Source organism: Ranitomeya variabilis, chromosome 2, assembly GCF_051348905.1.
Source record: "Ranitomeya variabilis isolate aRanVar5 chromosome 2, aRanVar5.hap1, whole genome shotgun sequence".
Classification (NCBI taxonomy): Eukaryota; Metazoa; Chordata; class Amphibia; order Anura; family Dendrobatidae; genus Ranitomeya; species Ranitomeya variabilis.
Genome location: NC_135233.1, coordinates 1,108,467,861 through 1,108,495,780, shown reverse-complemented (window position 1 = coordinate 1,108,495,780; position 27,920 = coordinate 1,108,467,861). Strand labels below are relative to the sequence as shown.

The 27,920-nt window shown below is 44.6% G+C and overlaps 1 protein-coding gene across 2 annotated transcripts; it reads left to right on the top strand.

The window, feature by feature from the left end:
• Positions 1-27,920, top strand: LOC143808833 (uncharacterized). Of its 2 annotated transcripts, none has more exons than XM_077291930.1 (8): positions 1-788; positions 13,060-13,192; positions 17,936-18,088; positions 18,404-18,553; positions 20,234-20,362; positions 21,121-21,270; positions 26,627-26,770; positions 27,568-27,920. In XM_077291930.1, exons 2-8 carry the CDS (start codon positions 13,069-13,071, stop codon positions 27,714-27,716), a joined length of 999 nt encoding a protein of 332 aa, XP_077148045.1. In that variant the 5' UTR covers positions 1-788; positions 13,060-13,068; the 3' UTR covers positions 27,717-27,920. The 2 variants fall into 2 exon arrangements, with proteins under 2 accessions (XP_077148045.1, XP_077148044.1); XM_077291929.1 differs by lacking the exon at positions 1-788 and adding an exon at positions 2,335-2,488.

Below are 27,920 nucleotides of genomic sequence, written 5' to 3'. Positions count from 1 at the left end.
ACCTCACTCTTCTCTATACACAGCCTCATACTGCAGCAGCACCTCACTTCTCTCATTTTCCCCTCACTCCTCTCATTTTTCCCCCTCACACCTGTCATTTTGACCTCACACCTATCATTTTCCGATCACTCCACTATTTTCCCCTCACTCCTCTCATTTTGCACTCACACCTTTTCAATTTTCACCTCACACCTCTCATTTCCCCCTCACACCTGTCATTTTGACCTCACACCTATCATTTTCCGATCACTCCACTATTTTCCCCTCAATCCACTATTTTCCCCTCACTCCTCTCATTTTCACCTCACACCTCTTCATTTTCACCTCACACCTCTCATTTTCCCCTCACTCCACTATTTTCCCCTCAATCCACTATTTTCCCCTCACTCCTCTCATTTTCCCCTCACTCCTCTTATTTTCCCCTCACTCCACTATTTTCCCCTCACTCCACTATTTTCCCCTCACTACTCTCATTTTCCCCTCGCATCTCTCATTTTCCCCTCACTCCTCTCATTTTGCCCCTCATATCTCTCATTTTCCCCCTCACACCTGTCATTTTCCCATCACTCCACTATGTTCCCCTCAGTCCTCCCAGTTTTGCACTCATACCTCTTCATTTTCACCTCACACCTCTTCATTTTCACCTCACACCTCTCATTTTCCCCTCACTCCTCTCATTTTCCTCTCACATGTGCACAATGTCTTCCTGTTATGAGTACAGCGGTGTAATCCACGAGGCTCCTCCCTTTCCCTTGACGCAATGCCTCACAGGAGCAACTCAATTCTAGGTAAGACTGAGCTAGATATGACCTGTGCCTGCCACGCACTGATACTCTGAAGGCAGCGGCCCTGATTGCAGCTGGCAGCGGCTGGGACGTCACAGCCAGTGAGTTTTGCAGGGTGGATTTCAAGGTGAATGTGTCTCCGTCTGTGTGCTCTAACAATGTGGGCTGTGGGGATGGGGCTTTGCGTGTGGAGTGAGTGTGGCTATGCGGAGTGGGCGTGGCTTGATACATACCCACACACACATACATACACTGAGCTTTATATATATAGATTTTACACTCAATGTAGCCAGCGGGAACTGGCTCAACATTGTCCCCTGTTCATGCTGATTGCAGGGAAAGCGGGAGACAATTATGTGCACTGTCTTCAGCACACAGCGCCTGAGAACAGTGCAGACTGTGGCGGCTTTTCTCAGGCACTGGTATGTGTGATACTGATGCAGCACACTGGCGCCACACGTATGCCACAGACACGGATATCTCTGGTAAAGGTTTCTCCAGAACTGGAAATATCAGTACCTAAAGAGGCCTAAAATGATGGTTCACCAATAAGTTGACCAACAGCTGTGTCTCCAGAGTCCCTCATACTCAAGAGTGCTCAATCGCTGTGTGAGAGCGCAACTGACAGTCTCTTCTGGAGTCAGTGTATTTGAGAACAAAAGGATTGGCAGTCGAAAATCAAATGTGCCTGAACCCTGACATCACCTCTTAGGCCGGGATCACACACAGCGAGATACGGCTGAGTCTCGCAGGTTAAAACCAAGCTCTGGCACTGGCACTCCAGAGCGGAGCGTGCGGCCGCATAGCAATACATGGAGCCGCACGCTGCACTCTGGAGTGCCGGTACCAGAGCTGGGTTTTAACCTGCGAGACTCGGCCGTATCTCGCTGCAGTGTGACTCCGGCCTTAGAGGAGAATCAGGAGAAACACTGGACTGACTCACCAAAAAATCGGGGGATCCCCCAGTGGGCCCCAACAACTGGATCTGCTGTGGAATGTCAGCCTGCAGAACCTTGCACCTTATACTCACCTCCCATGTGGTCCAACAACATAAATTCTATTATATCATGTGAGTGCTGCAGCCAATCAGCAGCCATGGACCACCTGCCACCATCTGTTTCAGAGGGACTCAGAGATTAAGGCTATGTTCACACGATGCGGTTTTTGCTGTGGATCCGCAGCGGATTTGCAGCTGCGGATCCGCAGCCGTTTTCCATGCAGGGTACAGTACAATGTTACCCTATGGAAAACAAAAACCGCTGTGCCCACTTTCCTTTTTTTCGCTGGAAAATCCGCGCGGATTTTCTGCAGAAAAAAAGAAGTACCATGTCAATAGGAAAGTGCAGTGGGAAACCCGCAGTGGAATCCGCAGTAGAAACCGCACAAAAAACCGCAGGGAAAACCACCGCAGTTTTGCACTGCGGATTTTCCAAATCCGCAGCTGAAAAATCCGCAGCAAAAAAAGGACAGTGTGAACAAGCCCTTAGGAAGGGGATGTTCAAGCTTTGGACAACTCCCTTAAGAGACACTTGTAGCTGCATGGTTTGCTGTTGGTGCCGTCCCTGTGGCACCTTAACCACCTTCTTACTTAGCACCTGCCCACACCTGGAGCTTTGGGACTGATATTGTGAGGTGGATGTGAGCAGTGACCCGAGTCTGCAGCTGCTGATACTTCACCGCACAGCGATTCTGCAGAACGTAAGGTATCTGTGTGAATATGTGTAATATGCCTGCGTATACATGTGTATACTGTGCGGGCGTGTGTATTATATACCTGTGCACATGGTAGTAATAATAATAATCTTTATTTATTTAATCTTTTATTTATCAACTGTATGATGGTCTGTAGGTCATCTGTATGGTGGTCTGTAGATCATCTGTATGCTGGTCTACACATGATCTGTTTGGTCTGTAGGTCACCTGTATGGTGATCTGTAGGTGATTTGTGTAGCGGTCTGTAGGTCAACTGTATAATGGTCTGTAGGTCACTGGTGTCGTGGTCTGTAGGTCATCTGTATGCTGGTCTACACATTATCTGTTTGGTCAGTAGGTCACCTGTATGGTGGTCTGTAGGTCATCTGTAGGTGATTTGTGTGGTGCTCTGTAGGTCTCCGGTGTGGTGGTCTGTAGGTCATCTGTATGCTGGTCTACACATTATCTGTATGGTGGTCAGTAGGTGATTTGTGTGGTGGTTTGTAGGTCATCTGTATGGTGGTCTGTAGATCATCTGTATGCTGGTCTATACATGATCTGTTTGGTTTGTAGGTCACCTGTATGGTGATCTGTAGGTGATTCGTGTGGCGGTCTGAAGGTCAACTGTATAATGGTCTGTAGGTCACCGGTGTTGTGGTCTGTAGGTCATCTGTATGCTGGTCTAGACATTATCTGTTTGGTCTGTAGGTCACCTGTATGGTGGTCTGTAGGTCATCTGTAGGTGATTTGTGTGGTGCTCTGTAGGTCACCGGTGTGCTGGTCTGTAGGTCATCTGTATGCTGGTCTACACATCATCTTTATGGTGGTCTGTAGGTCATCTGTATGCTGGTCTACACATCATCTTTATGGTGGTCTGTAGGTCATCTGTGTGGTGATTTGTGTGGTGATCTGTAGGTCAAATGTATGATTGTCTGTAGGTCACCGATGTGGTGGTCTGTAGGTACGTGCGTACAAAAGCAGGCAGCACTTTGGACGGAGCGTGTATCTGCTGCGTCCAAAGCACTGTCTTTACGGAACATGGAAACATACCCTAAAAAATACGAGTGAGAAATTGGATGACAAAGACTCACATAATCTAGAAGATAGACTCAAAACAACTTCAAACTCAGATCTCGGCTGCTGTGTCATGTTTGTAAAAAAACAACAACAAAAAATATTTAACCCCTTAAGCCCCAAGGGTGGTTTGCACGTTAATGACCGGGCCAATTTTTAAAATTCTGACCACTGTCCCTTTATGAGGTTATAACTCTGGAATGCTGCAACGGATCTTAGCGATTCTGACACTGTTTTCTCGTAACATATTGTACTTCATGATAGTGGTAAAATTTCTTCGATATAACTTGCATTTATTTGTGAAAAAAATGGAAATTTGACGAAAATTTTGAAAATTTTGCAATTTTCCAACTTTGAATTTTTATGCCCTTAAATCACAGAGATATGTCACACAAAATACTTAATAAGTAACATTTCCCACATGTCTACTTTACATCAGCACCATTTTGGAACCACAATTTTTTTTTTTTTGTTAGGGAGTTATAAGGGTTAAAAGTTGACCAGCAATTTCTCATTTTTACAACACCATTTTTTTTTAGGGACCACATCTCATTTTAAGTCATTTTGAGGGGTCTATATGATAGAAAATACCCAAGTGTGACACCATTCTAAAAACTGCACCCCGCAAGGTGCTCAAAACCACATTCAAGAAGTTTATTAACCCTTCAGGTGTTTCACAGGAATTTTTGGAATGTTTAAATAAAAATGAACATTTAACTTTTTTTCACACACAATTTATTTCAGCTCCAATTTGTTTTATTTTACCAAGGGTAACAGGAGAAAATGGACCCCAAAAGTTGTTTTACAATTTGTCCTGAGTACGCTGATACCCCATATGTGGGGGTAAACCACTTTTTGGGTGCATGGCAGAGCTCAGAAGGGAAGGAGCGCCATTGGAAAGGAACTTATCTAGATGTGTGGTGAGCACTTTGACCCACCAAGTACTTCACAGAAGTTTATAATGCAGAGCCGTTAAAATAAAAAATCATATTTTTTCACAAAAATGATTTTTTCACTCCCAATTTTTTATTTTCCCAAGGGTAAGAGAAGAAATTGACCGTAAAAGTTGTTGTGAAATTTGTCCTGAGTACGCTGATACCCCATATGTGGGGGTAAACGACTGTTTGGGCGCAGGGCAGAGCTCGGAAGGGAAGGAGCGCCATTTGACTTTTCAATGCAAAATTGACTGGAATTGAGATGGGACGACACCATGTCGCGTTTGGAGAGCCCCTGATGTGCCTAAACATTAAAACCCCCCACAAGTGACCCCATATTGGAAACTAGACCCCCTAAGGAACTTATCTAGATGTGTTTTGAGAGCTTTGAACCCCCAAGTGTTTCACTACAGTTTATAACGCAGAGCCGTGAAAATAAAAATTCTTTTTTTTCACAAAAATGATTTTTTAGCCCCCAGTTTTGTATTTTCACCAGGGTAACAGGATAAATTGGACCCCAAATGTTGTTGTCCAATTTGTCCTGAGTATGCTGATACCCCATATGTGGGGGGAACCACTGTTTGGGCGCATGGCAGAGCTCGGAAGGGAAGGAGCGCCATTTGGAATGCAGACTTAGATGGAATGGTCTGCAGGTGTCATGTTGCATTTGCAGAGCCCCTGATGTACCCAAACAGTAGAAACCCCCCACAAGTGACCCTATATTGTAAACTAGACCTCCCAAGGAACTTATCTAGATGTGTTATGAGAACTTTGAACCCCCAAGTGTTTCACTACAGTTAGCAACGCAGAGTCATGAAAATAAAAAATATTTTTTTCCCACAAAAATGATTTTTAGCCCCCCAAATTTTTATTTTCACAAGGATAAGAGAATTTGGACCCAAAAAGTTGTTGTCCAATTTGTCTTGAGTACGCTGATACCCCATATGTTGGGGTAAACCCCTGTTTGAGTGCACGGGAGAGCTCGGAAGGGAAGGAGCACTGTTTTACTTTTTCAACGCAGAATAGGCTGGAATTGAGATCGGACGCCATGTCGCGCTTGGAGAGCCCCTGATGTGCCTAAACAGTGGAAACTCCCCAATTCTACCTGAAACCCTAATCCAAACACACCCGTAATCCTAATCCCAAAGGTAACCCTAACCACACCCCTAACCCTGACACACCCCTAACTCTAATCCCAACCGTAAATGTAATCCAAACCCTAACCCTAACTTTAGCCCCAACCCTAACCCTAACTTTAGCCCCAACCCTAACCCTAACTTTAGCTTCAACCCTAGCCCCAACCCTAACCCTAGCCCTAACCCTAATGGGAAAATGGAAATAAATACATTTTTTTAATTTTATTATTTTTCCCTAACTAAGGGGGTGATGAAGGGGGGTTTGATTTACTTTTATAGCGTTTTTTTAGCGAATTTTTATGATTGGCAGCTGTCACACACTAAAAGACGCTTTTTATAGCAAAAAAAGTTTTTGCGTCTCCACATTGAGAAGTATAATTTTTCCATATTTTGGTCCACAGAGTCATGTGAGGTCTTGTTTTTTGCGGGACGAGTTGACGTTTTTATTGGTAACATTTTCGGATGCATGACAGTTTTTGATCGCTTTTTATTCCGATTTTTGTGAGGCAGAATGACCAAAAACCAGCTATTCATGAATTTCTTTTGGGGGAGGCGTTTATACCGTTCCACGTTTGGTAAAATGGATAAAGCAGTTTTATTCTTCAGGTCAGTACGATTACAGCGATATCTCATTTATATCATTTTTTTATGTTTTGGTGCTTTTATACAATAAAAGCTATTTTATAGAAAAAAAATTATTATTTTGGCATCGCTTTATTCTGAGCACTATAACTTTTTTATTTTTTTGCTGATGATGCTGTATGGTGGCTTTTTTTTGCGGGACAAGATGACGTTTTCAGCGGTTTCATGGTTATTTATATCTGTCTTTTTATTTGAGTGTTATTCCACTTTTTGTTCGGCGGTATGATAATAAAGCGTTGTTTTTTGCCTCACTTTTTTTCTTACGGTGTTCACTGAAGGGGTTAACTAGTGGGAAAGTTTTATAGGCTGGGTCGTTATGGACACGGCGATACTAAATATGTGTACTTTTATTGTTTGGTTTTTTTATTTAGATAAAGAAATGTATTTATGGGAATAATATTTTATTTTTTTTGTTTATTTAGGAATTTTTTTTTTTACACATGTGGATTTTTTTTTTTACTTTTTCCCGGGGGGACATCACAGATCGCTGATCTGACAGTTTGCACAGCACTCTGTCAGATCAGCGATCTGACCTACAGTGCTGCAGGCTTACCAAGCGCCTGCTCTGAGCAGGCACTTGGTAAGCCACTCCCTGCAGGACCCGGATGCAGCCCCGCGGCCATTTTGGATCCGGGGCCTGCAGGGATAGGAGGCAAGAGATGCTTGGAGCAACGAGACCACATCGCGTTGCTCCGAGGGTCTCGAGGAAGCACGCAGGGAGCCCCCTCCCTGCGCGATGCTTCCCTATACCGCCGGAACTCTGCGATCATGTTTGATCGCAGTATGCCGGGGGTTAATGTGCCGGAGGCGGTCCATGACCACTCCTGGCACATAGTGCCGGATGTCAGCTGCGATAGTCAGCTGACACCCAGCCGCGCTCCCCCCCGTGAGCTCGGCCGATTGCATATAAAGTACTATCCCGTCGGTGGGAATTAAATCCCACCCCACCTGAAAAGGTTGGATATAGCAGGCTGTATCACATTTATCAACAGGAAAAATTATATTTTTTTTAATGTGCATTAGGTCTGCAGATAGCTTCATATCACCGCCACAACAAGACAATGTGTGATATGGCGGGTTGTGTCACATTCAGGAACAGAAAAAATTCTGTTTTTTCTATAATATGCCTTAGGTCTGAAGACAGTTTTATATCACCACAGCAATAAATGACAAGGTGGGATACAGCAGGCTTTTTCACATACTCGTGCATGGAGCACAATAGAAGCAGTGCACAACACACTTGTAGGACATGTGCCCTGACGGCTTTGTCTGTGGACCATCAGAAATGCCCCCCGCCAAAAAAAAATATATATATATATATATACACTCACTGGCCACTTTATTAGGTACACCTGTCCAACTTCTTGTTAACACTTAATTTCTAATCAGCCAATCACATGGCGGCAACTCAGTGCATTTAGGCATGTAGACATGGTCAAGACAATCTCCTGCAGTTCAAACCGAGCATCAGTATGGGGAAGAAAGGTGATTTGAGTGCCTTTGAACGTGGCATGGTTGTTGGTGCCAGAAGGGCTGGTCTGAGTATTTCAGAAACTGCTGATCTACTGGGATTTTCACGCACAACCATCTGTAGGGTTTACAGAGAATGGCCCGAAAAAGAAAAAAAATCCAGTGAGCGGCAGTTCTGTGGGCGGAAATGCCTTGTTGATGCCAGAGGTCAGAGGAGAATGGGCAGACTGGTTCGAGCTGATAGAAAGGCAACAGTGACTCAAATCGCCACCCGTTACAACCAAGGTAGGCCTAAGAGCATCTCTGAACGCACAGTGCGTCGAACTTTGAGGCAGATGGGCTACAGCAGCAGAAGACCACACCGGGTACCACTCCTTTCAGCTAAGAACAGGAAACTGAGGCTACAATTTGCACAAGCTCATCGAAATTGGACAGTAGAAGATTGGAAAAACGTTGCTTGGTCTGATGAGTCTCGATTTCTGCTGCGACATTCGGATGGTAGGGTCAGAATTTGGCGTAAACAACATGAAAGCATGGATCCATCCTGCCTTGTATGGAGCATCTTTGGGATGTGCAGCCGACAAATCTGCGGCAACTGTGTGATGCCATCATGTCAATATGGACCAAAATCTCTGAGGAATGCTTCCAGCACCTTGTTGAATCTATGCCACGAAGAATTGAGGCAGTTCTGAAGGCAAAAGGGGTCCAACCCGTTACTAGCATGGTGTACCTAATAAAGTGGCCGGTGAGTGTGTATATATATATATATACAGTACAGACCAAAAGTTTGCACACACCTTCTCATTTAAAGATTTTTCTGTATTTTCATGACTTTGAAAATAGTACATTCACACTAAAGGCATCAAAACTATGAATTAACACATGTGGAATTATTATATACTTAACAAAAAAGTGTGAAACAACTGAAAATATGTCTAATGTTCTAGGTTCTTCAAAGTAGCCACCTTTTGCTTTGATGACTGCTTTGCACACTCTTGGCATTCTCTTGATGAGCTTCAAGAGGTAGTCACCGGTAGTCACCAACAATCTTGAAGGAGTTCACAGAGATGCTTAGCACTTATTGGCCCTTTTGCCTTCCCTTCACTCTGCGGTCCAACTCGCCCCAAACCATCTCGACTGGGTTCAGGTCTGGTGACTGTGGAGGCCAGATCATCTGGCGCAGCACTCCATCACTCTCCTTCTTGGTCAAATAGCCCTTACACAGCCTGGGGGTGTGTTTGGGGTCATTGTACTGTTGAAAAATAAATGATGGTCCAACTAAACGCAAACTGAATGGAATAGCATGCCGCTGCAAGATGCTGTGGTAGCCATGCTGGTTCAGTATGCCTTCAATTTTGAATAAATCCCCAACAGTGTCACCAGCAAAGCCCCCCCACACCATCACACCTCCTCCTCATGCTTCACGGTGGGAACCAGGCATGTAGAGTTCATCCGTTCACCTTTTCTGCATCGCACAAAGACACGGTGGTTGGAACCAAAGATCTCAAATTTGGACTCATCAGACCAAAGCACAGATTTCCACTGGTCTAATGTCCACTCCTTGTGTTCTTTAGCCCAAACAAGTCACTTCTGCTTGTTGCCTGTCCTTAGCAGTGGTTTCAAAGCAGCAATTTTACCATGAAGGCCTGCTACACAAAGTCTCCTCTTAACAGTTGTTGTAGAGATGTGTCTGCTGCTAGAACTCTGTGTGGCATTGAACTGGTCTCTAATCTGAGCTGCTGATAACCTGCGATTTCTGAGGCTGGTGACTCGGATAAACTTATCCTCAGAAGCAGAGGTGACTCTTGGTCTTCCTTTCCTGGAGCGGTGCTCATGTGAGCCAGTTTCTTTGTAGCGCTTGATGGTTTTTGCCACTGCACTTGGGAACAGTTTCAATGTTTTCCCAATTTTACAGACTGACTGATCTTCATTTCTTAAAGTAATGGTGGCCACTCTTTTTTCTTTACTTAGCTGCTTTTTTCTTGCCATAATACAAATTCTAACAGTCTATTCAGTAGGACTATCAGCTGTGTATCCACCAGACTTCTGCACAACACAACTGATGGTCCCAACCCCATTTATAAGGCAAGAAATCCCACTTATTAAACCTGACAGGGCACACCTGTGATGTGAAAACCATTCCCGGTGACTACCTCTTGAAGCTCATCAAGAGAATGCCAAGAGTGTGCAAAGCAGTCATCAAAGCAAAAGGTGGCTACTTTGAAGAACCTAGAATATAAGGCATATTTTCAGTTGTTTCACACATTTTTGTTAAGTATATAATTCCACATGTGTTAATTCATAGTTTTGATGCCTTCAGTGTGAATTTACAATTTTCATAGTCATGAAATTACAGAAAAATCTTTAAATGAGAAGGTGTGTCCAAACTTTTGGTCTGTACTGTATATATGTGGAAGGTAAATTTTACAGCCACACTGTACACTATCGAGCTTCACTATCTGACTGATATACAACCACCTATCTATCTAGCTACAATGTGGGATACAGCAGGCTTTTCCACATTTAGCTACTGATATATTATTATTTAGAATGCTATACTCGTGCATGGAGCACTATAGATGCAGTGTACAACACACTTGTAGGCCATTTGCCTGCCGGCTTTGTCTGAGAACCTCAGTAGTGCCCCCTCCAAAAAAAAATAAAAAATCCGGAAGGTAAATTTTACAGCCACACTGGACACTATCTAGCTACACTATCTGACTGATATACTGTACAACCGCCTAACTAAATAGCTCAAATCTTGATGCAAACAGTGGCAGCGCCAGGAGCAGCATCACTGCACTGTATCGGTGTCAAAATGGCGCTAAAATCATATGTCAGATATTGATATGAAGAGGAACATGTGAATTCAGCAGCCAATGACACAAGCCGTGGTGTCAGGATATTGTGGGTGTTTCCTGCAACCTGATTGGCTAGCCACAATGTGCAAATGTAAGGAGGTCGACAAGATGATGGGTACCTGTGTGCTGGGTCCAGAACTAAAAGGGCTGCATCCTCTGTTTCCAGGGGGAAGCTTGCGAGAGCCGGACCTTGCCCTAGTGAGATGGAGTTTCCTGCTGTCCCAGGGTGGAGGGGAGAACCAAAAAAGGGTGCGCAGCGTCAGAAGGGGAGGAGGAAAAGGTGCGTGAAGCAGGAGAGCCTGATGCCGGCAGATTGGAGTGCAGAGGGCAGCACAGAGAGGAGCGCACAGAGTGGTGAGCGGCGCGCCCTGCTTCCCCTACCAGAGGGTACCGGTGTGGCGATGGGCCATATATAAGGAGCCCCGGTCGTCAGCAGAGTGAGCCGTGCCAGTGGAGAGAGTGAGAGCTCCTGCTTCAGGGCAGCTAGCAGCTAAGGCTCACGTCCGGGCGTGAGAGAGACAGGCGGCAGAGATTCTGACGAGAAGCCCGTCGTCTGCCTAATTCTGACAGGACTTTGGCATATGCCTTGCTGGCCACCGAAGTCTCTTTACTGTGGACTCCACGGGACATTTCAAAGACTAAGGCCATGTGCACACGTTCAGTATTTTTCACGTTTTTTCCGCATTTTTTCGCTATAAAAACGCGAAAAAAACGCTAACATATGCCTCCCATTATTTTCAGTGTATTCCGCATTTTTTGTGCAAATGTAGCCTTTTTTTCCGCGAAAAAATCGCATCGCGGAAAAAAAAGCAACATGTTCATTAAAATGCGGAATTGCAGGGGATTCCGCACACCTAGGAGTCCATTGATCTGCTTACTTCCCGCACGGGGCTGTGCACACCATGCGGGAAGTAAGCAGATTATGTGCGGTTGGTACCCAGGGTGGAGGAGAGGAGACTCTCCTCCACGCACTGGGCACCATATAAATGGTCAAAAAATAAGAATTAAAATAAAAAATAGTCCTATACTCACCTTCGATGTCTTCCCGCCTCCACTGCACGCTGTCGCTTCGGTTCCTGTAGCTGGTGTGCGGTGAAGGACCTGTGATGACGTCACTGTCTTGTGATTGGTCGTGAGCAGTCATGTGACCGCTCACGTGACCGCGACGTCATGGAAGGTCCTGCGCGCACACACCATCTATACGGAACGGACGCCGGTGAGGAGATCAGCTGTCTGCGGGTGAGTATAAGCATTTTTTTTATTTTTTTTATTATTTTTAAACATTCTATCTTTTACTATAGATGCTGCAAAAGCAGCATCTATAGTAAAAAGTTGGTCACACTTGTCAAACACTATGTTTGACAAGTGTGACCAACCTGTCAGTCAGTTTTCCAAGCGATGCTACAGATCGCTTGGAAAACTTTAGCATTCTGCAAGCTAATTACGCTTGCAGAATGCTAAAAAAACGCGAAAAAAACGGGAAAAAAACGCAAAAAAAAAATGCGGATTTCTTTCAGAAAATTTCCGGTTTTCTTCAGGAAATTTCTGCAAGAAATCCGGACGTGTGCACATACCCTTCAAAGTTGCCAGCCGGGAACGGATCATCGCTTTCTTCAGGACCACAAAGGATCCATGTTGCGTCAACAGCTGTTGGCGTCATCATCTATTCTGGAACCATTCCTGTTAGGAAGACGCCTGATGGATAAGTGACTTTATTGAGAACGACTTTCTTTGTTTTACCTGCGTTGATTTTTTTCCCCAACCAAACCCCTGTATTCCCTATTCTGCCTACATTTTACCTCAGGTTTTCCCTATTCTGCCTACATCTTACTTCATGTTTTCTCTATCTCTCTGTGTGGAGCAATACCTTGTTTATTAAAACCTGTTAACCCTTGGACTGCCTCCTGTCCATCACTGCATCCCACAACCTGCTAACACACAAAGTTAGGAGGAAAAAAATGACTGCTGTGTTTCCAAGAACGCGGCGCCTCTGAGCTCTGCAACCCCCCTCCCCTCATCAAACACATGCCAAACGCTCATGATACACCACCAAGCTAAAGTGCTGAAAATATTTTTGTGGCAACGCAAATATTTTCCTGCACTTTTACAGAATGTAACCGATTTTTACCGATTTTATAAAATTTTTACTCTGGTTTCCGATCACAAATCCGAATGTGCCATATTCATGCCGAATTTATGTTTGGCGATTGTTTTCTGATCAAATTCGCTCATCTCTAGTCATAACCTTGCTTTAGTATTCACTATCGACTATGAAATGGCTTATAGATGTTACAATTATGTACAGCCATGACACAGAACATTGTGAAAACATGAGAAGACTGTTGTCAAATGCTGCCTTATCCCTGAACAGGTTCTGCCATGTTCTCCCTTTGTCACTTACTTTTCTGATTGGTACAGTGTATATATACCAGACACCTAACAAATGTCTCTTTAATGTCTCCAGCTTTCTTCCATGTCTCCTGTAACCAGCCTCATCTTGTTGCTCACCTTCAGCTACCTGAGCTCTTCAGTAGTACTGGAGTACGACTCGGACCCCACAGTACTGGGACATGGCACATATGAGGGAAGTACACGTGGTGAGTAGCCAAACTGCAAGTAGACTCCCTGGACCATGGTGAGTAACCAATGTGCAGGTAGACTCCCTGGACCATGGTGATTAACCAATGTGCAGGTAGACTCCCTGGACCATGGTGAGTAACCAACATACAGGTAGGCTCCATGGACCACAGTGAGTAGCCAATGTACAGGTAGACCCCCTGGACCATGGTGATTAACCAACATGCAGGTAGACTCCCTGGTCCATGGTGACTAACCAATGTGCAGGTAGACTCCCTGGAACATGGTGAGTAACCAATGTGCAGGTAGACTCCCCGGACTTCTTCATAGAACATCTAATCCATGGTCACCAGACCTGGAGAAGACCACATTATGTTTGGTTTAAGTTCTCCATTTAGCTTAAAAAGGATTCCCTTCCTTAGAACTCACTCAGACATTAGTGATTTTTTCATTCTCGAACGCTTGCATCTTCATCAGTGTTTTTTTTTATCAGAGTCATCATAACAGAGAACGTATGGAGGTTTCTCCAGCTTCTCCTACCAGTCTGTGAAAAATGGTCAAATCTCTTTTATGCAGATCACTTGGTCAGAGGAAATACATTGGTCATGTAAACTGCCCATAGACTGTCAGAAATACGATAACAATCTGTGAAAAACAGTGACATCTGAATGAGCCCTAAGACGCGTGTAACTCCAAATGCAAATATGAGGAAGACGTGGTACAGGCACTCACCGTCCCATTTATGTCCTTTATTTGGAAATCACATAAAAACATCAAGGAAGTGTGAAGAGGAGACGCAACAGATGACGGCCGTTTCACGCCGGTGTGCACTTCTACGAGTCCCCTGGAAGCGCACACCGGCACGATATGGCCAAATAAAGGACATACCGGTAAATGGGACAGTGAGTGCCTGTACCACTGCTTCCTCATGCTTGCATTTGGCGTTACACTCTTGAAATTTACATGGAGTGGCACCCGAGGTCCTGGAGCAGTGCCGCTGTGCCTGGCCATTCTGATCACTCCTACTAAGATGCATATAAGGCTATGTTCACACTAGATGTTTTGTTCAGCATTTTTTTTCTGCAGCAAAACCTGCTCTCTAGGCATTAAAAAACTTGCCTCAAAAAAGCAGGTTCCGCTTGGTTTTTGTTGCATTTTTGACGTGCTACATTTGTGTCTTGTGCATTCCAATAAAGTGCAAAAAAAACGAAAAAAAAACTTAAATATGCGTTTTTTGCAGGTTTTTTTTCTCATCAACCACTCCTAGTGTGAACCTAGCCTTAGCGTTCTGTGACACTTCACCACCTTTGATGTTGATGTATGTCAGGTAGAGCCCACATCTTTCTCCGCATCTGTGGAGACATCTTACAATCGCTGTTGGGAGAAGACGTCTTCCCATATGAGAGGACGGGAGCAAATTGTAAGAAGGGTCCAAGGTCCCGGCTGAGAGGAGGAAGAAGCTTGTGGATGGTTATAGGGAGCGATTGATCGCAGTGGTTTGTTCCAAAGAGTGCAACCAAATATTAAGGAAGGTACCAACAATTTTATCCGGCCCATTTTGTTTTTTGTTTTTGGTGAAATTATGTCCAATTTGCCTTTTTTTCTCAGTTTTTGTGCTGTTCCAAGAAACAGAAAGGAAATAAACCTGAGTATAACAAAACAAGGGAAATTGTGATCATTTTTTGGGAGAAATATACAATTTTCTGAATCAATTTCAAGGGTGCCGACACTTTTAGCCACTGCTGTATGTGGTACCATGTGGTTCAAAAGTACAGTACAGAGAGAAAGCAAAATCACTTGAGTTCTGCAGATTTAACCCCTTCGATGGAAGCCCACAAGAGGTGATAGTGATAGGGGGTCTTTGTTATTCCATTAGCACCCGCAGAATACAACCAGGTGATGAGTTAGGCTACTTTCACACTAGCGTTTTTGCCTACGTTGCAATGCGTCGTTTTGGAGAAAAAAACGCATCCTGCAAAGTTGCCCGCAGGATGCGTTTTTTCTCCATTGACTTGCATTAGCGACGCATTGCGACGTATGGCCACACGTCGCATCCGTTGTGCGACGGATGCGTCATGTTTTGGCGGACCGTCGGCACAACAAAAGTTCCATGTAACTTTTTTTGTGCGTCGTGTCCGCCATTTTCGACCGCGCATGCGCGGCCGGAACTCCGCCTCCTCCTCCCTGGACCTTACAATGGGGCAGTGGATGCGTTGAAAAACTGCTTCCGCTGCCCACGTTGTGCTACATTAGCACACTGTCCGTCGGTACGTCGGGCCGACGGTTTGCGACGGCCCGTACCACAGACTAGTGTGAAAGTAGCCTTACTATGGGAGCTGGGAGCCAAACAAAGACCCTCCCCACAGGTAGTCATGGATGTGAAGCCAGTGGGATGCCTTACAGGGTACAACTGACAGACATGACTCGCACGAGTAATACAATGTCAAATGTTGCCCTGTAATGGGGTTAAAACATTTGCAAAAAATTCATTTAATTTTACAGAGAACGTAAAATAAAAAAAATAATTTTCCAGTATGAAAAATGGGGAATGGTGGCATCCACAATGGTGGCATCAACAATTATGGCATCCATAATGATGACATCTACAATGATGGCGTCCACAATCATGACGCACACAATCATGGCGCCCACAATGGTGGGATTCACAATAATGGAATCCACAATGATGGCGTCTACAATGATCGAGTCCACAATGATGGCATCCACACTGGTGGCATTCACAATGATAGTGTCCACAGTGATGCCATTCACAATGATGGCGTCCACACTGATGCCTTTCACAATGATGATGTTCACAATGATGGCGTCCACAATGATGATGTTCACAATGATGGCGTCCACAATGATGATGTTCACAATGGTGGCGTCCACAATGATGATGTTCACAATGATGGCGTCCACAATGATGGCGTCCACACTGATGCCTTTCACAATGATGATTTCCACACTGATTGCGTCCACACACAATGATCACATTTCTCGTCATCTCTCATGTGGATGTTTGTAAGTAAAACATTCCCGTTTTGCAATCATTCCTAAAAAATAGAATGAAAAGAAATCACAAAATCTTATGCACAAGAAAATTGTAAAATAGAAGTGGGGGCACCATTAAAAAAATCAGTAAAACCTTTTTTTTTGGGGGGGGGGCATATTTTCTGTCTAATATTAGGAAGATGATCTCTATCTAGGTGTCTCTTGCAGGATGGAAGCTTTCAGCAGCTCCTGGTTGCCATTTTTTTTGCATGTTGGTTTAACTCGCTCATCTTCTGAGTTATCTATACAGTCATGGTTGAAAGTGTTGGCACCCTTGATATTGTTCCAGAAAATGAAGTATTTCTCCCAAAACATTAATGCCAGTACACGTTTTCTTATACATAGGTTTATTTCCTTTGTGTGCATTGGAACGACACAAAAAAACTGAGGAAAAAAAGGCAAATTGGATAGAATTTCACACAAAATTCCAAAAATGGGATGATCAAAATTGTTGTCACCTTTCCAAAATTGTGGGTAACTGGCTTTGTTTCAATCATGTGATGCTTGTTCACACTCACCTGTTGCAAGTAACAGGTGTGAGCAGCATGAAAATCACACCTGGAACCAGATAAAAATGGAGAAGTTTTCTCAATCTTTGAAATCGTGTCTGTGTGCGCCACACTAAGCATGGAGAACAGAAAGAGGAGACGAGAACTGTCTGAGGACTTGAGAACCAACATTGTGGGTAAACAACTTTTGTTAAATGTCGCAGTCAAGCATCACATGCTTGAGACCCTTGCCAGCAGGGTGGCGTGTCATTCTATGTGCCCATTGATGTGCCTTTGACGTGATCATGGGAGGCTGTGACAGCTGGGGGTCTGCTAATGATCAGACAATCACAGCTGCAAGGCCCACAGGGACCAACAAAGAGAGAAAAGCAAGTGTTTTTAAGAATAAGACAAAGAAAAATTGAAAAAATAAAAGCTCAAATTACCCCCATTTTTGCCCCATGAAAAATTAAAGCAATTAATAAAAAAATAAAAACACACATTTGGTTTTGCTGCACTCGTAAATTAATTGAATCAGTAAATGGCATAATAAGAAAAATAATCAAAACTCAGCAATATTTCTACACGATGTAATAACGGGCGATCAAAACATTGTATCCACCCCAAAAAGGCATTAATATAAATGTCGGCTCGGGGCCAAAACTTAATCCCTCACCAGCCCCAGATCCTGAAAATATTACGTCTTGAAGAATGTCGACACAAGCAAATTTTTATTTTTTGTTTTTGTTCTTAATTTAAAAAAAAACTATACATGTTTGGCCAATGCGTACTGGTTCTGACCCGGGGAATCATATTACCAGGTCGGTTTTACCATACAGAGAGTATGGTAAATAATAATAATTAAAAAAAAAAAACTATTGGGAATTGAGCTTTTATGCAATTTCATCGCAGTTGGATTTTTTTTCCCGTTTTCCAGTGCGCTGCATGGAGTCATTCAAAAGTACAACTCGTCCCGTGAAAAAAACGAGCCCTTATACGGCTATGAGGACTGAAAAATAAAAAAAAAGTTATGGGTCTCGGAAGAAGGGGAGGGAAAAACGAAAACAAAAAATGGAAATTGGTCATGTCATAAAGCAGTTAAAATAAAAAATACAACTCTTTATGACTTACCAGTTGTTATATTGTCATGGTGCTATAACCACGGCAGCCACAACCTCCGCTGACACCGCCGTCTGACTCTCACCGTGCCTTGGCTTTCAGAGAAGCCGGGGACTTGCCCCCTCGATGTGGACTACCCAACCTGCAATCCCTCAGTTGACTTCGTGCCTGATTGTAGAACAGACAAAGACTGCAGCGGGCTGAGGAAATGCTGCTGGTCGGGCTGTAGAAAGCGCTGCCTGCTGCCTATACAACGTAAGTACAAGACATGGAAGCCATAAAATACGTGACCCCTCACTGGGTGAGAGCTTCTTATATTCAGGGTGTAAATTAGTGGGCAGAATTTTAGGGATTAACCACAGGACGCAGTGTTGGTTTAGACCAGTGGGGACCAGGTGTTAAAGACTAAGTTTCATGACAATTTTTACCAAAGATGGAAGAGGTCAGGTTGTATTTACTATTGGTGACCACAGGGGGCAGTATTGGAAGGGATACTATTACAAGAGGTGATCACAAGGAATAATCCGCCATCTACTACACCAGTAATCACTGTCTGTTGTCTCTCTGCAGCTAAACTCAACCCTTGCCCGTATTTCGACCATTCGACATGTATCCTTGTCAAGCCCTTGCCCTCAGAGTGCCACAATGATAATCAGTGCCAAGGAACCGACCGCTGCTGCTGCTGTAACTGCCGGCATCAGTGCACCCCGACAGAGAAAGGTGAGGGGGCATGGCTGCTGTAATGGGACCTCACTGCCTGACAAGATGGGTGATATATGTCGTTAGTGGAGACACAGTGGGGGAAAAAGAGGTAAAGTAGAAGATTTGTGATATTCCCATGCTGCTGAAAGTACCTGGACAGAGAGGCATGGAACGGTGTGGATGAGGTCCATATGGAGGTAGGTTGCCCATTTTGCACCCCTATTATCTGGTATACTGGCAGGCAAGTCTATGTTGTCATATCGTGAGATTATTGACTTAAATGTACTAGATGAGTTCTCCTAATACGACTGTGGTGCTATTTTACCAATATCTTCCTTGGCGTTAATGAATTTTTAAAAGTCATCTTCGTAACAAATCTAATCCTGGCTCCTTGTATAGTGATGGCCAGACGGGCGCCCCACAACGCTCCTACCTGTCGGCATCACTTCTGATGACTAGGCTTCTTATGTATCTCCCACCACAACGGAAAAGTCTCAGTGGGGCTACGAATTAATAGGCACTGGGGGTCCTTGCAGGTAGGAGGCAGTTTGCAGGGCTCCCACAACTACTGATGATGACCACTGGACCAGAGTAATGCGAATAGACTTGCTCATTTCTAGAGGCTTCTCCTTACTGTGCTGCTAAGGTTAAGGGAAATATTGTATCTACAGAAAACTGCAACGTACTAGATGTGTTCTATGAAACCTAAATCCGACCCTTTTCTCCTAAGATTGCAGAGATCACACTCTTGTAAAAAGCCAATTTCTGGCCTCCGTGGCCATGTGCCATACTTTGGGTATCATGGCTTTCATATTGCAGTATGTGGAGATGAAAGCATCCAAGTGTTCAAGGAGGACAGATCAGATACCTGTAGATAGGGTGGGAAGAGAACCGATCACAGAAGGTGGAGAGGAAATCATATAGGCTGTGTAGAAGTACGGAGGGTTCAGACTCTTGTGGAAAGGAAAACGTGCTCCTCACCATCAGTGCTTTTCAGGGGTCTTAAAATAAATTTATTGATAAAGGGTAATGCTATGGGTTCTTTTATTCACTAATTAATGGGTTTGCTGAGCTTTCTCTAATGATCCAATGAGGTTACGCTGGGAGTTAGTCTCCCTATAGCTGGGGATCCCCACACTCAGCACAGATGAGGACTGAAGAGTCATCATGAGATGCTCCTGGGGCCTCCATTCAGAAGGTAATCTGCATCATATTGGGGTATGACAGTGATAACCAGTGCCTGGTTGTCTCTAAATCTAGTTAAAGTCATGTAATGTCCAGATGATGGGTCAATGCTAGAGAAGAGGAAATCCATTCAAACTAATCAAATACAATATGAATCTTCATAAAAACTCAGATTCTAATTTAATCCAAACATTTGCGGATTCTATCTGAACTTATCCAGTAAGATGGTGGCTTTATCTCTCCAAGCAGTGTTCCACTAGACAACTTCTCCTAGGATGTCCCACATGGTCATGTTTGGTGGAATACGCATCAGTGACATTAGTGTGTTCCACATCCCACATGACCACTAGAGCATTGTCTGCAACAGGTCTCATTAGAAGACCGTAGAGAGAAGGACGATGAGTGGTATCGCGACAGGTCTGAGGAGACCACCTGCCTAATTTGAGTTTAGGAAGTTTAGCTGAACTATAGTCAGGCCATCACTCTGACCGGGCGCTGCACTTTATCTTGTAGTGAAGCCCGGACAATGTCCAGCACCGAAGAAGAAAATCATTGCAACGTCATGTACAAAGGACCATGACTGCATCGGGAATAAGAAATGCTGCAAACAGAAAGGACTAAAATGTGTGAAGCCAGAACAAGGTAAGGCCAGATACACGAATGACCAGATATAACCAGGAATGACTGTCATAGCTGACATAGGACAAGCCTTCTTCAATGTTGGAACTTGCTATTCTTGTAATAAAGTACCCAGATCTACAAACTCCAACAACCGCACTGTTCTCTCATCCATTGATATCTGTTGTATGGAAATGGCCCTCGGTCCTTTACTTCAAATTGTTCTTAGTCTTAAATCTAGGATCTCTCTCCATCTCTACACACATTTATGGCAGCTTAGCGAGATGTCAAGGATAATGGAGTAATCTGTGGTTTGTCATGTGATTCCTCTTAAAGCGAAGACAATCTTAGATCAATCTTGGCTCCACATTACTTCCTTGAGGTACAGAATTGTTGGCGGTTAGGACAGTCCGATTCCGGACACTCTAAATGTCTTCAATACACACAAAGTTGTGCTGATGTCCACTATTACAGAACTGTAGACAGAATATATCCCTCAACTGCATTATCTCCCACCCAGGTCCTCACCAACTGTGCGGAGGCTCCAACGCCGGACTGTGGTGGTAAATGCAGGTGTCCACATAAAATACATATCTTGTACTTCCTATAGTGTAATGAGTGGAGTTTACTTTATAACCTATACTTTGGTCTTAAAGGCCACTAACCCCTTCTCTGCAGCCAAAGTGTTCTTTACTCATCTACACCCAAAAGTTATGAAAATAAAACAGGTTCCCCAAAATGGTACCAAGAAAGACGTCAGTGCCTTTGCTCTATATCTGCAGAACACCCTGGGGTTTGCCCCATCAGTCTGGAGCAGTTGTCCTGCATCTACCTCAATATGACACTGTGCCAGCGAGACTCCGACTGTCCACCGAATAAGAAGTGCTGCCTGACCGAGGACAACAACCTGCAGTGCCAGAAAGTGAAAAACGGTAAATATGAGCTTCTCCATATCTACAGCCTCACACTTCTAATTCGGCATAAGAGAATCTGACGAAATTCAGATTCACCAGTTCTGTTTAATTGCAATTCTGTTTCCACCGATGTTCTTAATCAAGCACTTCCAAGTCACATTATGTTGTGGTGTCTCTCCAGACTTCGGAGTATAAGGAGCAAAACATTTACTCACCTTGAGGATCCATTTTGTTGCCACTGCCACTTCCCACCTGGTCTTCTGATGGCTCCTTCAGACTCTGATCCCTTTTAGTCTTCATGATAGGTCATGTCCTATACCTCGCCTTCCTTCTCATTGTGCCGTCAATACAATATGACAGGAGTCTCCTGAAGCCTCCTGAGCTTGGTGCAAAGTGAAGGAAGATGTAAAAGAGAATGTGACCTGCCGTGAAGAGCAGAAGAGCGAGCCAGTTGAAGACTGGGAAGGAAGCTGCGGCGTTAGGACAGGTGAGTGGTGGGATGAGAAAATTTTTTTTGGCCCTCTTTTTTTTTTCTCTGCCTTCTACAATCACTTAGGCTGGTTTCACACTTGCGTTTTTGTCTGCAGCGTTTTTTGCACAAAAAACGCATGCGTTTTTTTCTCCTATATTTAACATTGAAAACGCATGCGTTTTTTTGCACATGCGTTTGGTCGCGTTTTCAAACGCATGCGTTTTTTGTCTGCATGCGTTCATTTTCAAAAATGCTACCTGCAGTATTTTCTTGCGCGTTTTTTGGCGGCAAAAAAATGCATTGCTGTCTATGTAAACGCATGCGTTTTAAGCACATGCGTTTGCGCTAAAAACGCATGCGTTTTTATAGAAAAAAACCAGAAAACACACTGAAAAGCCACCCACCACCATCAAGGTGATAAAGGGATCTAAACCCTAACCCTAACTCTACCCCTAACCTCACCCCTAACCGTTTAATGAACATTTTCTGACAGTCATATTGCCACGTATTTAAGTGCCACGTATCACGTATTTCAGTGCCACGTGCCACGTGCCACGTATTTAATACGTGGCACTTAAATACGTGCCACGTGGCACTTAAATACGTGGCACGTGGCACTTAAATATGTGGCACGTGGCACTTTAATACGTGGCACGTGGCACTTAAATACGTGGCACGTGGCATACGTGGCACTGAAATACGTGGCACGTGGCACTTTAATACGTGGCACGTGGCACTTAAATATGTGGCACGTGGCACTTTAATACGTGGCACGTGGCACTTAAATATGTGCCACGTGGCACTTAAAGTGCCACGTGCCACATATTTAAGTGCCACGTGCCACGTATTAAAGTGCCACGTGCCACGTATTTCAGTGCCACGTATGCCACGTATTTAAGTGCCACGTGCCACGTATTAAAGTGCCACGTGCCACATATTTAAGTGCCACGTATTAAAGTGCCACGTGCCACGTATTTCAGTGCCACGTATGCCACGTGCCACGTATTTAAGTGCCACGTGCCACGTATTAAAGTGCCACGTGCCACATATTTAAGTGCCACGTGCCACATATTAAAGTGCCACGTGCCACGTATTTCAGTGCCACGTATGCCACGTGCCACATATTTAAGTGCCACGTGCCACGTATTTAAGTGCCACGTATTTGAGTGCCACGTATTTAAGTACCACGTATTTCAGTTGCACGTATTTCAGTGCCACGTATTTCAGTCACGTTTAGGGTTAGGGTTAGGGGTAGGGGTAGGGTTAGGGTTTTCTTGTTTTTTCTTGTGTTTTCTTGTGTTTTCTTGTGTTTTCTTGTGTTTTTCTATAAAAACGCATGCGTCTAAAAAACGCATGCGTTTTACCGCATTTACATGTGTTTTTCACACATGCGTTTTTTTAAAAAAACGCATGCAGACAAAAACGCAAGTGTGAAACCAGCCTTAATCAGCTGGCTGAATGTTTTTGCCCGATTTCTATGTAGGAAATCACAAATTTGGAATTTGACAATATTTTAAGTGTAATGATCCAAGAGAACCAAAAGGCTAAAACATGGTAACGGCGTGTATAATTGTGCTTGGATTCTTTAATCTGAATGGAGTTCCACCCTCAGGTGTCCTGTGCTGGGAACTGACATAGGGTTCCCGATGCCCTACAAAATGCTCAGCCCTTTGTGCTCTGCATGGAGCTTCACATCTGAACACAGGCGTCAGACCCTAGACATTTCTAACATAGACGTAGACGTGTCATCTTTTGATTTTGGATCTGATCAGAGAATTGACCTCCTCTTGGGAAATTGCTTCTCACAACCACTCCATGTAGTCTAATATGTAGGCAAAACATCCAGGTGATGGATATGAAGCGATGGCCGGGGGACCACCACAGTGCAGGAAGACTCCTGTACACAAGATGAGGTGCAAGGCAAGCAGGGCCGGTTTTAGGCAAAGTGGGGCCCTAGGCAAAAGTTTAAAATGGGGCCCCAAATGCTAACATATTGCACCAACAGAAACATTTTGGTTGTAGCTACATGCGCTGATTTCAGGCCACTAAACGAGCGTGATCAACAATATTGAAGTCATTCGCCGCTTGTTTCCAGCCTCTTAACAGTGGCTGGGGACAGAATGATCACTAGTAAATCAATCTGTCCCCATACAGTATCATCTTAGCAGAATATCTGCAGTTTTAACTGGGCGATGTGCTGATGAGAACAATGATTTTTGTTCCGGCATATACTGTACATACATACACCGTACATACAAACACAGACATATACCTTACATGCATACACACATACAGTTATATACACATATAGTATACACATACCGTACATACATATACCATACATACACACAAATACACATACATACACCGTACGCACACACAGATACACATACAAATACAGTATATGCAAACACATACATATATCATACATAAAAACAGATACACATACATATACCATCATACATACATACCGTACATACACACAGATACACACACAGATACCGTACATACACACAGATACACACACAGATACCGTACATACACACAGATACACACACAGATACCGTACATACACAGATACAGTTATATACTGTACATATAGTACACACATACCGTACATACACACATATACCGAACATACAGATACACGTACCGTACATACAAACATACAGTATATACACATACCGTACACACATATACATACACATATACTGTATGTACATGCACATAAACATACATATATACCATATATCCATACAAATTTATTGCACATACACAGATACACACACATACTGTACATGCATACACACATAGCCATACAAATATACCATACATACACACATATACCATACATACATACAGATACACACACAGAAACATACACATAGATACACACAGATGCACACATACATGTACAAGCATATACATATACACATACTAATCTTGTATAGATGATCAGATGAGCCCTGCAGGAGGTCACTTCAACTGGAGAGGGCTGCAGACCCCACTGTGGCGGATGGGGCACAGAGCAGGCAGCACTGATATCAGCCCCCTGGTGCTGTCCCGTGCAGTGAGCCTCCTCCCCCATCTCTTCTCTGTGAGGAGACGCTGCAGCCTGCTCTGAACAGAACAGTGGAGGGAGCAGAAGCCCCCCTGTAAGTCCTGCTCTCCCTCCACTGATGTCTCTATGTGCTGTGCTGCCCTGGGGCCCCTGACTGTAGGTGAGCACTCACCATTGGGACGCTCCATGCAGCGGGACAGATGGCAGCCAGTGAGCGCTCTCCTCAGTCTGGTCACTGTGAGGTAAGGAAAGCGTTCATTGGCCAGCTTCTCTCCCTGCATGACACGCCCCCTTTTTGATCTCCTGCACTTCGCGCCCCGCTCTCTCCCAGGCACCCGGTGTTCCATGATTACAGGAGGGAGTGAGAGGGGCCCGATCCTGCATGATACCAGGCCTGCCTGCAGGGGCCCCCCTCCACCTCTGGGCCCCGGAGCAGTGCCATCAGCAGTATGTCTGCCCCTGGCTGGGGGCCCCTAGTGCAGGGGGGCCCCAGGCAGCTGCCTAGTCTGCCTGCCCCTAACGCCGGCCCTGAAGGCAAGGAATGAAGTGGGTGAGGAAGATGCAAACGGGTATGCAATGGCAGGAGACACTTTACAAGACTTATACACTTTATCTTGTCCGTAAAATAGCAAGGTGCTCCAACTATTACAGAATCAGAAAAAATCTCTCACAAGCAACTTTAAACAATACACAAATAACGATGCTACTCTACGTATAACCTCCCTGGCCCTTACTAAGCAGGCCACACGGCTGCCGTGTACTGACTACTGAAGCCTACACTAGGCCCTAACAGGTGCATCAAACAGGAACAGACTCATGGTGATGTTGGGGACTCAGGTCCAGTCCCAGGTGGGCCCCCAGCAGTCTATACGGTGGTGTGCATGGCTTTCTGTCAGCTCTGTGAAGCGTGGTCTTCTCCTTGCTTCTGGATCCTAGGGATGCTCCTGGAAACTGTAAGTCCCTTTCTCAGCATCTTCGTGGCTTCACAAACTAGCACAGAACAGCCACCTTTGCTGTACCCAGAAAAGTCTTGCAAATTTCACAAGTACACTCTGTCCCAGCCTGGGACCTTTCTTGTAGCAAACAGCACACAGTTCTCTCTAGCAGCTTCCGCTCACACACACAGTTCAGGCTCAACTCCTCCCCTAATTCTAGGGCAGTTCATCTTCACAGCCTAAAGCAGGGGGAAGCAGGACATTCCATCACACCAGACAAGGGGGTGCTGTCTCTTAAAGTGGCAGCGTGTTACTGTCCATAACAGCACCACCCTCTTACAAATATGTGCAATACAATGTCAGCAGTCTCTGTTGAAGCAGCTGCGTAGTCACTATGACTCATACTGGAGGTCCATTCTGTAAGGAAGTCTTTTCTCTTTCTCTGTATCTACAAGTAGTTGTGAAGAGTCTCCAGTGACATGTGTGGAGAGAGGGATCACATTATATGCTCCTATGTAGAAGCCTTTTCCTGCCTGATTCATCCCATCAGTGAGCAGCTCCTCCAGAATCAGGACTGAGCTGCTCACATGACTAAGTGTGACATCTAGGACTCCATGCAGAATGCTGACAGGGAGTATACTACAAACTGTCAGCATTCTGCAGCCTAGGCACACACACAAATTATACAGAAAGCCCAAACAATAAGAATACAGAAGGCGATCTACTCAATGGATAAAAAAAGAGGTCAGCACTTCTGACTTAGGATTGGAGAAATCTTGGCCTGACCCAAAACCAGAAGGGATAAAAGCCATTAGCTTGTGGCGGGTGTCAGCCCAGACTTTCTGCTGTACACTAATGTTACCGGAGTATTACATCCGAGTCTCAGCTGTGACTTGTCATTTATAGTAAAGCCTGGATCCTGCCCCGTTCCGGTCACTCAGTGCAGAAATCACCATCGAAAACCTCTATGTACCTGTGATGAAGACTGTCCTGGAAACAAGAAGTGCTGCGTCTTAATGTGCAGCCAGGAGTGCATAGACCCCGAATGTGGTACGTTCACACTAATTCCTTTATATGTGCAAGAATTCTCTTCTCATCGCTCTGTGATGTGAATCTGAACACGTGTCTTAGGGAGTAACGTCATGAGATTCTGTCGTCCCCAAAATTCAATAGAAACTACTTCTAGGGAACCACTCCCCCTATAGGACAGTACACGTAGTTTGCATTGAGTTTTGGGGGGGTGACAGACTCCCTTTAACTTATTCCATCCAAACAACCCCTCTTATTGCTTGTAGATTGCCGAGACCCCCCCACTGATTGGGCCACTTTTACCCCCATTAGAGTTTAGTCAGGTCACTTGCTCATCCATCGCTCCAATTATTGCCTATGGAGCTGCCGGAGAAGGACTGATGCAGACGTCCAGCAATCTGGGAAAGAATGAATGTAGTGTTGGGTGAATGTGCCGACTCCATTCTAATTGGGATAGAAGTGTCTTGTCCCAGCGTAAAGACCCCACAATTTAAAAGTTATCATGGGGATAGATAATAACTTGTTCCGACCAGACACGCCTATATAGAGCCCTATATAGAACCCTACTTCCCTGTCTGCCATTTATAACACTGGTGTCTTGCTGTGGCTGAAGGCTCTTTGGGCGCCGCTCGGTCACAAGTGTTTGCTGGGACTTCTGGGATCCATTGACTCTCTGGCCACAAGTGCAGGATACTCGGATGTTGGCCCTCGTAGAAGCAGGACAAGGCAAACACTTCTCTGTGAAATGGAGCCGAAGTCTCCTCCTTGTGTACGTCTGGTCCCCGAAGAACCTCTCATTTTTCATCCTTTCATTTCAGAGATCCCAGAGAAGGAATGCCCAGTGGTGGCCACCTTGGTCAAATGTGAAGAATCTTACCGTGCTCCTGAATGCCGCAGTGACTGCGACTGCCGCCCCGGACAGAAGTGCTGCGATGTCGGCTGCAGAATGACTTGTACGGACGTGTAAAGTCCTCGTCCCCTGCTAACTGGGATGACACATTAGACAATGTGCAAAAGTCTTTACTGCAAAATAAAGACAAAAACGACCCTGCAGAGCCGGGTGCCACGCAATAAATCTGTAATAAATCTGCAATAAATCTGTAATTAATCTGCAATAAATCTGTAATAAATCTGCAATAAATCTGTAATAAATCTGCATTATATCACCCTC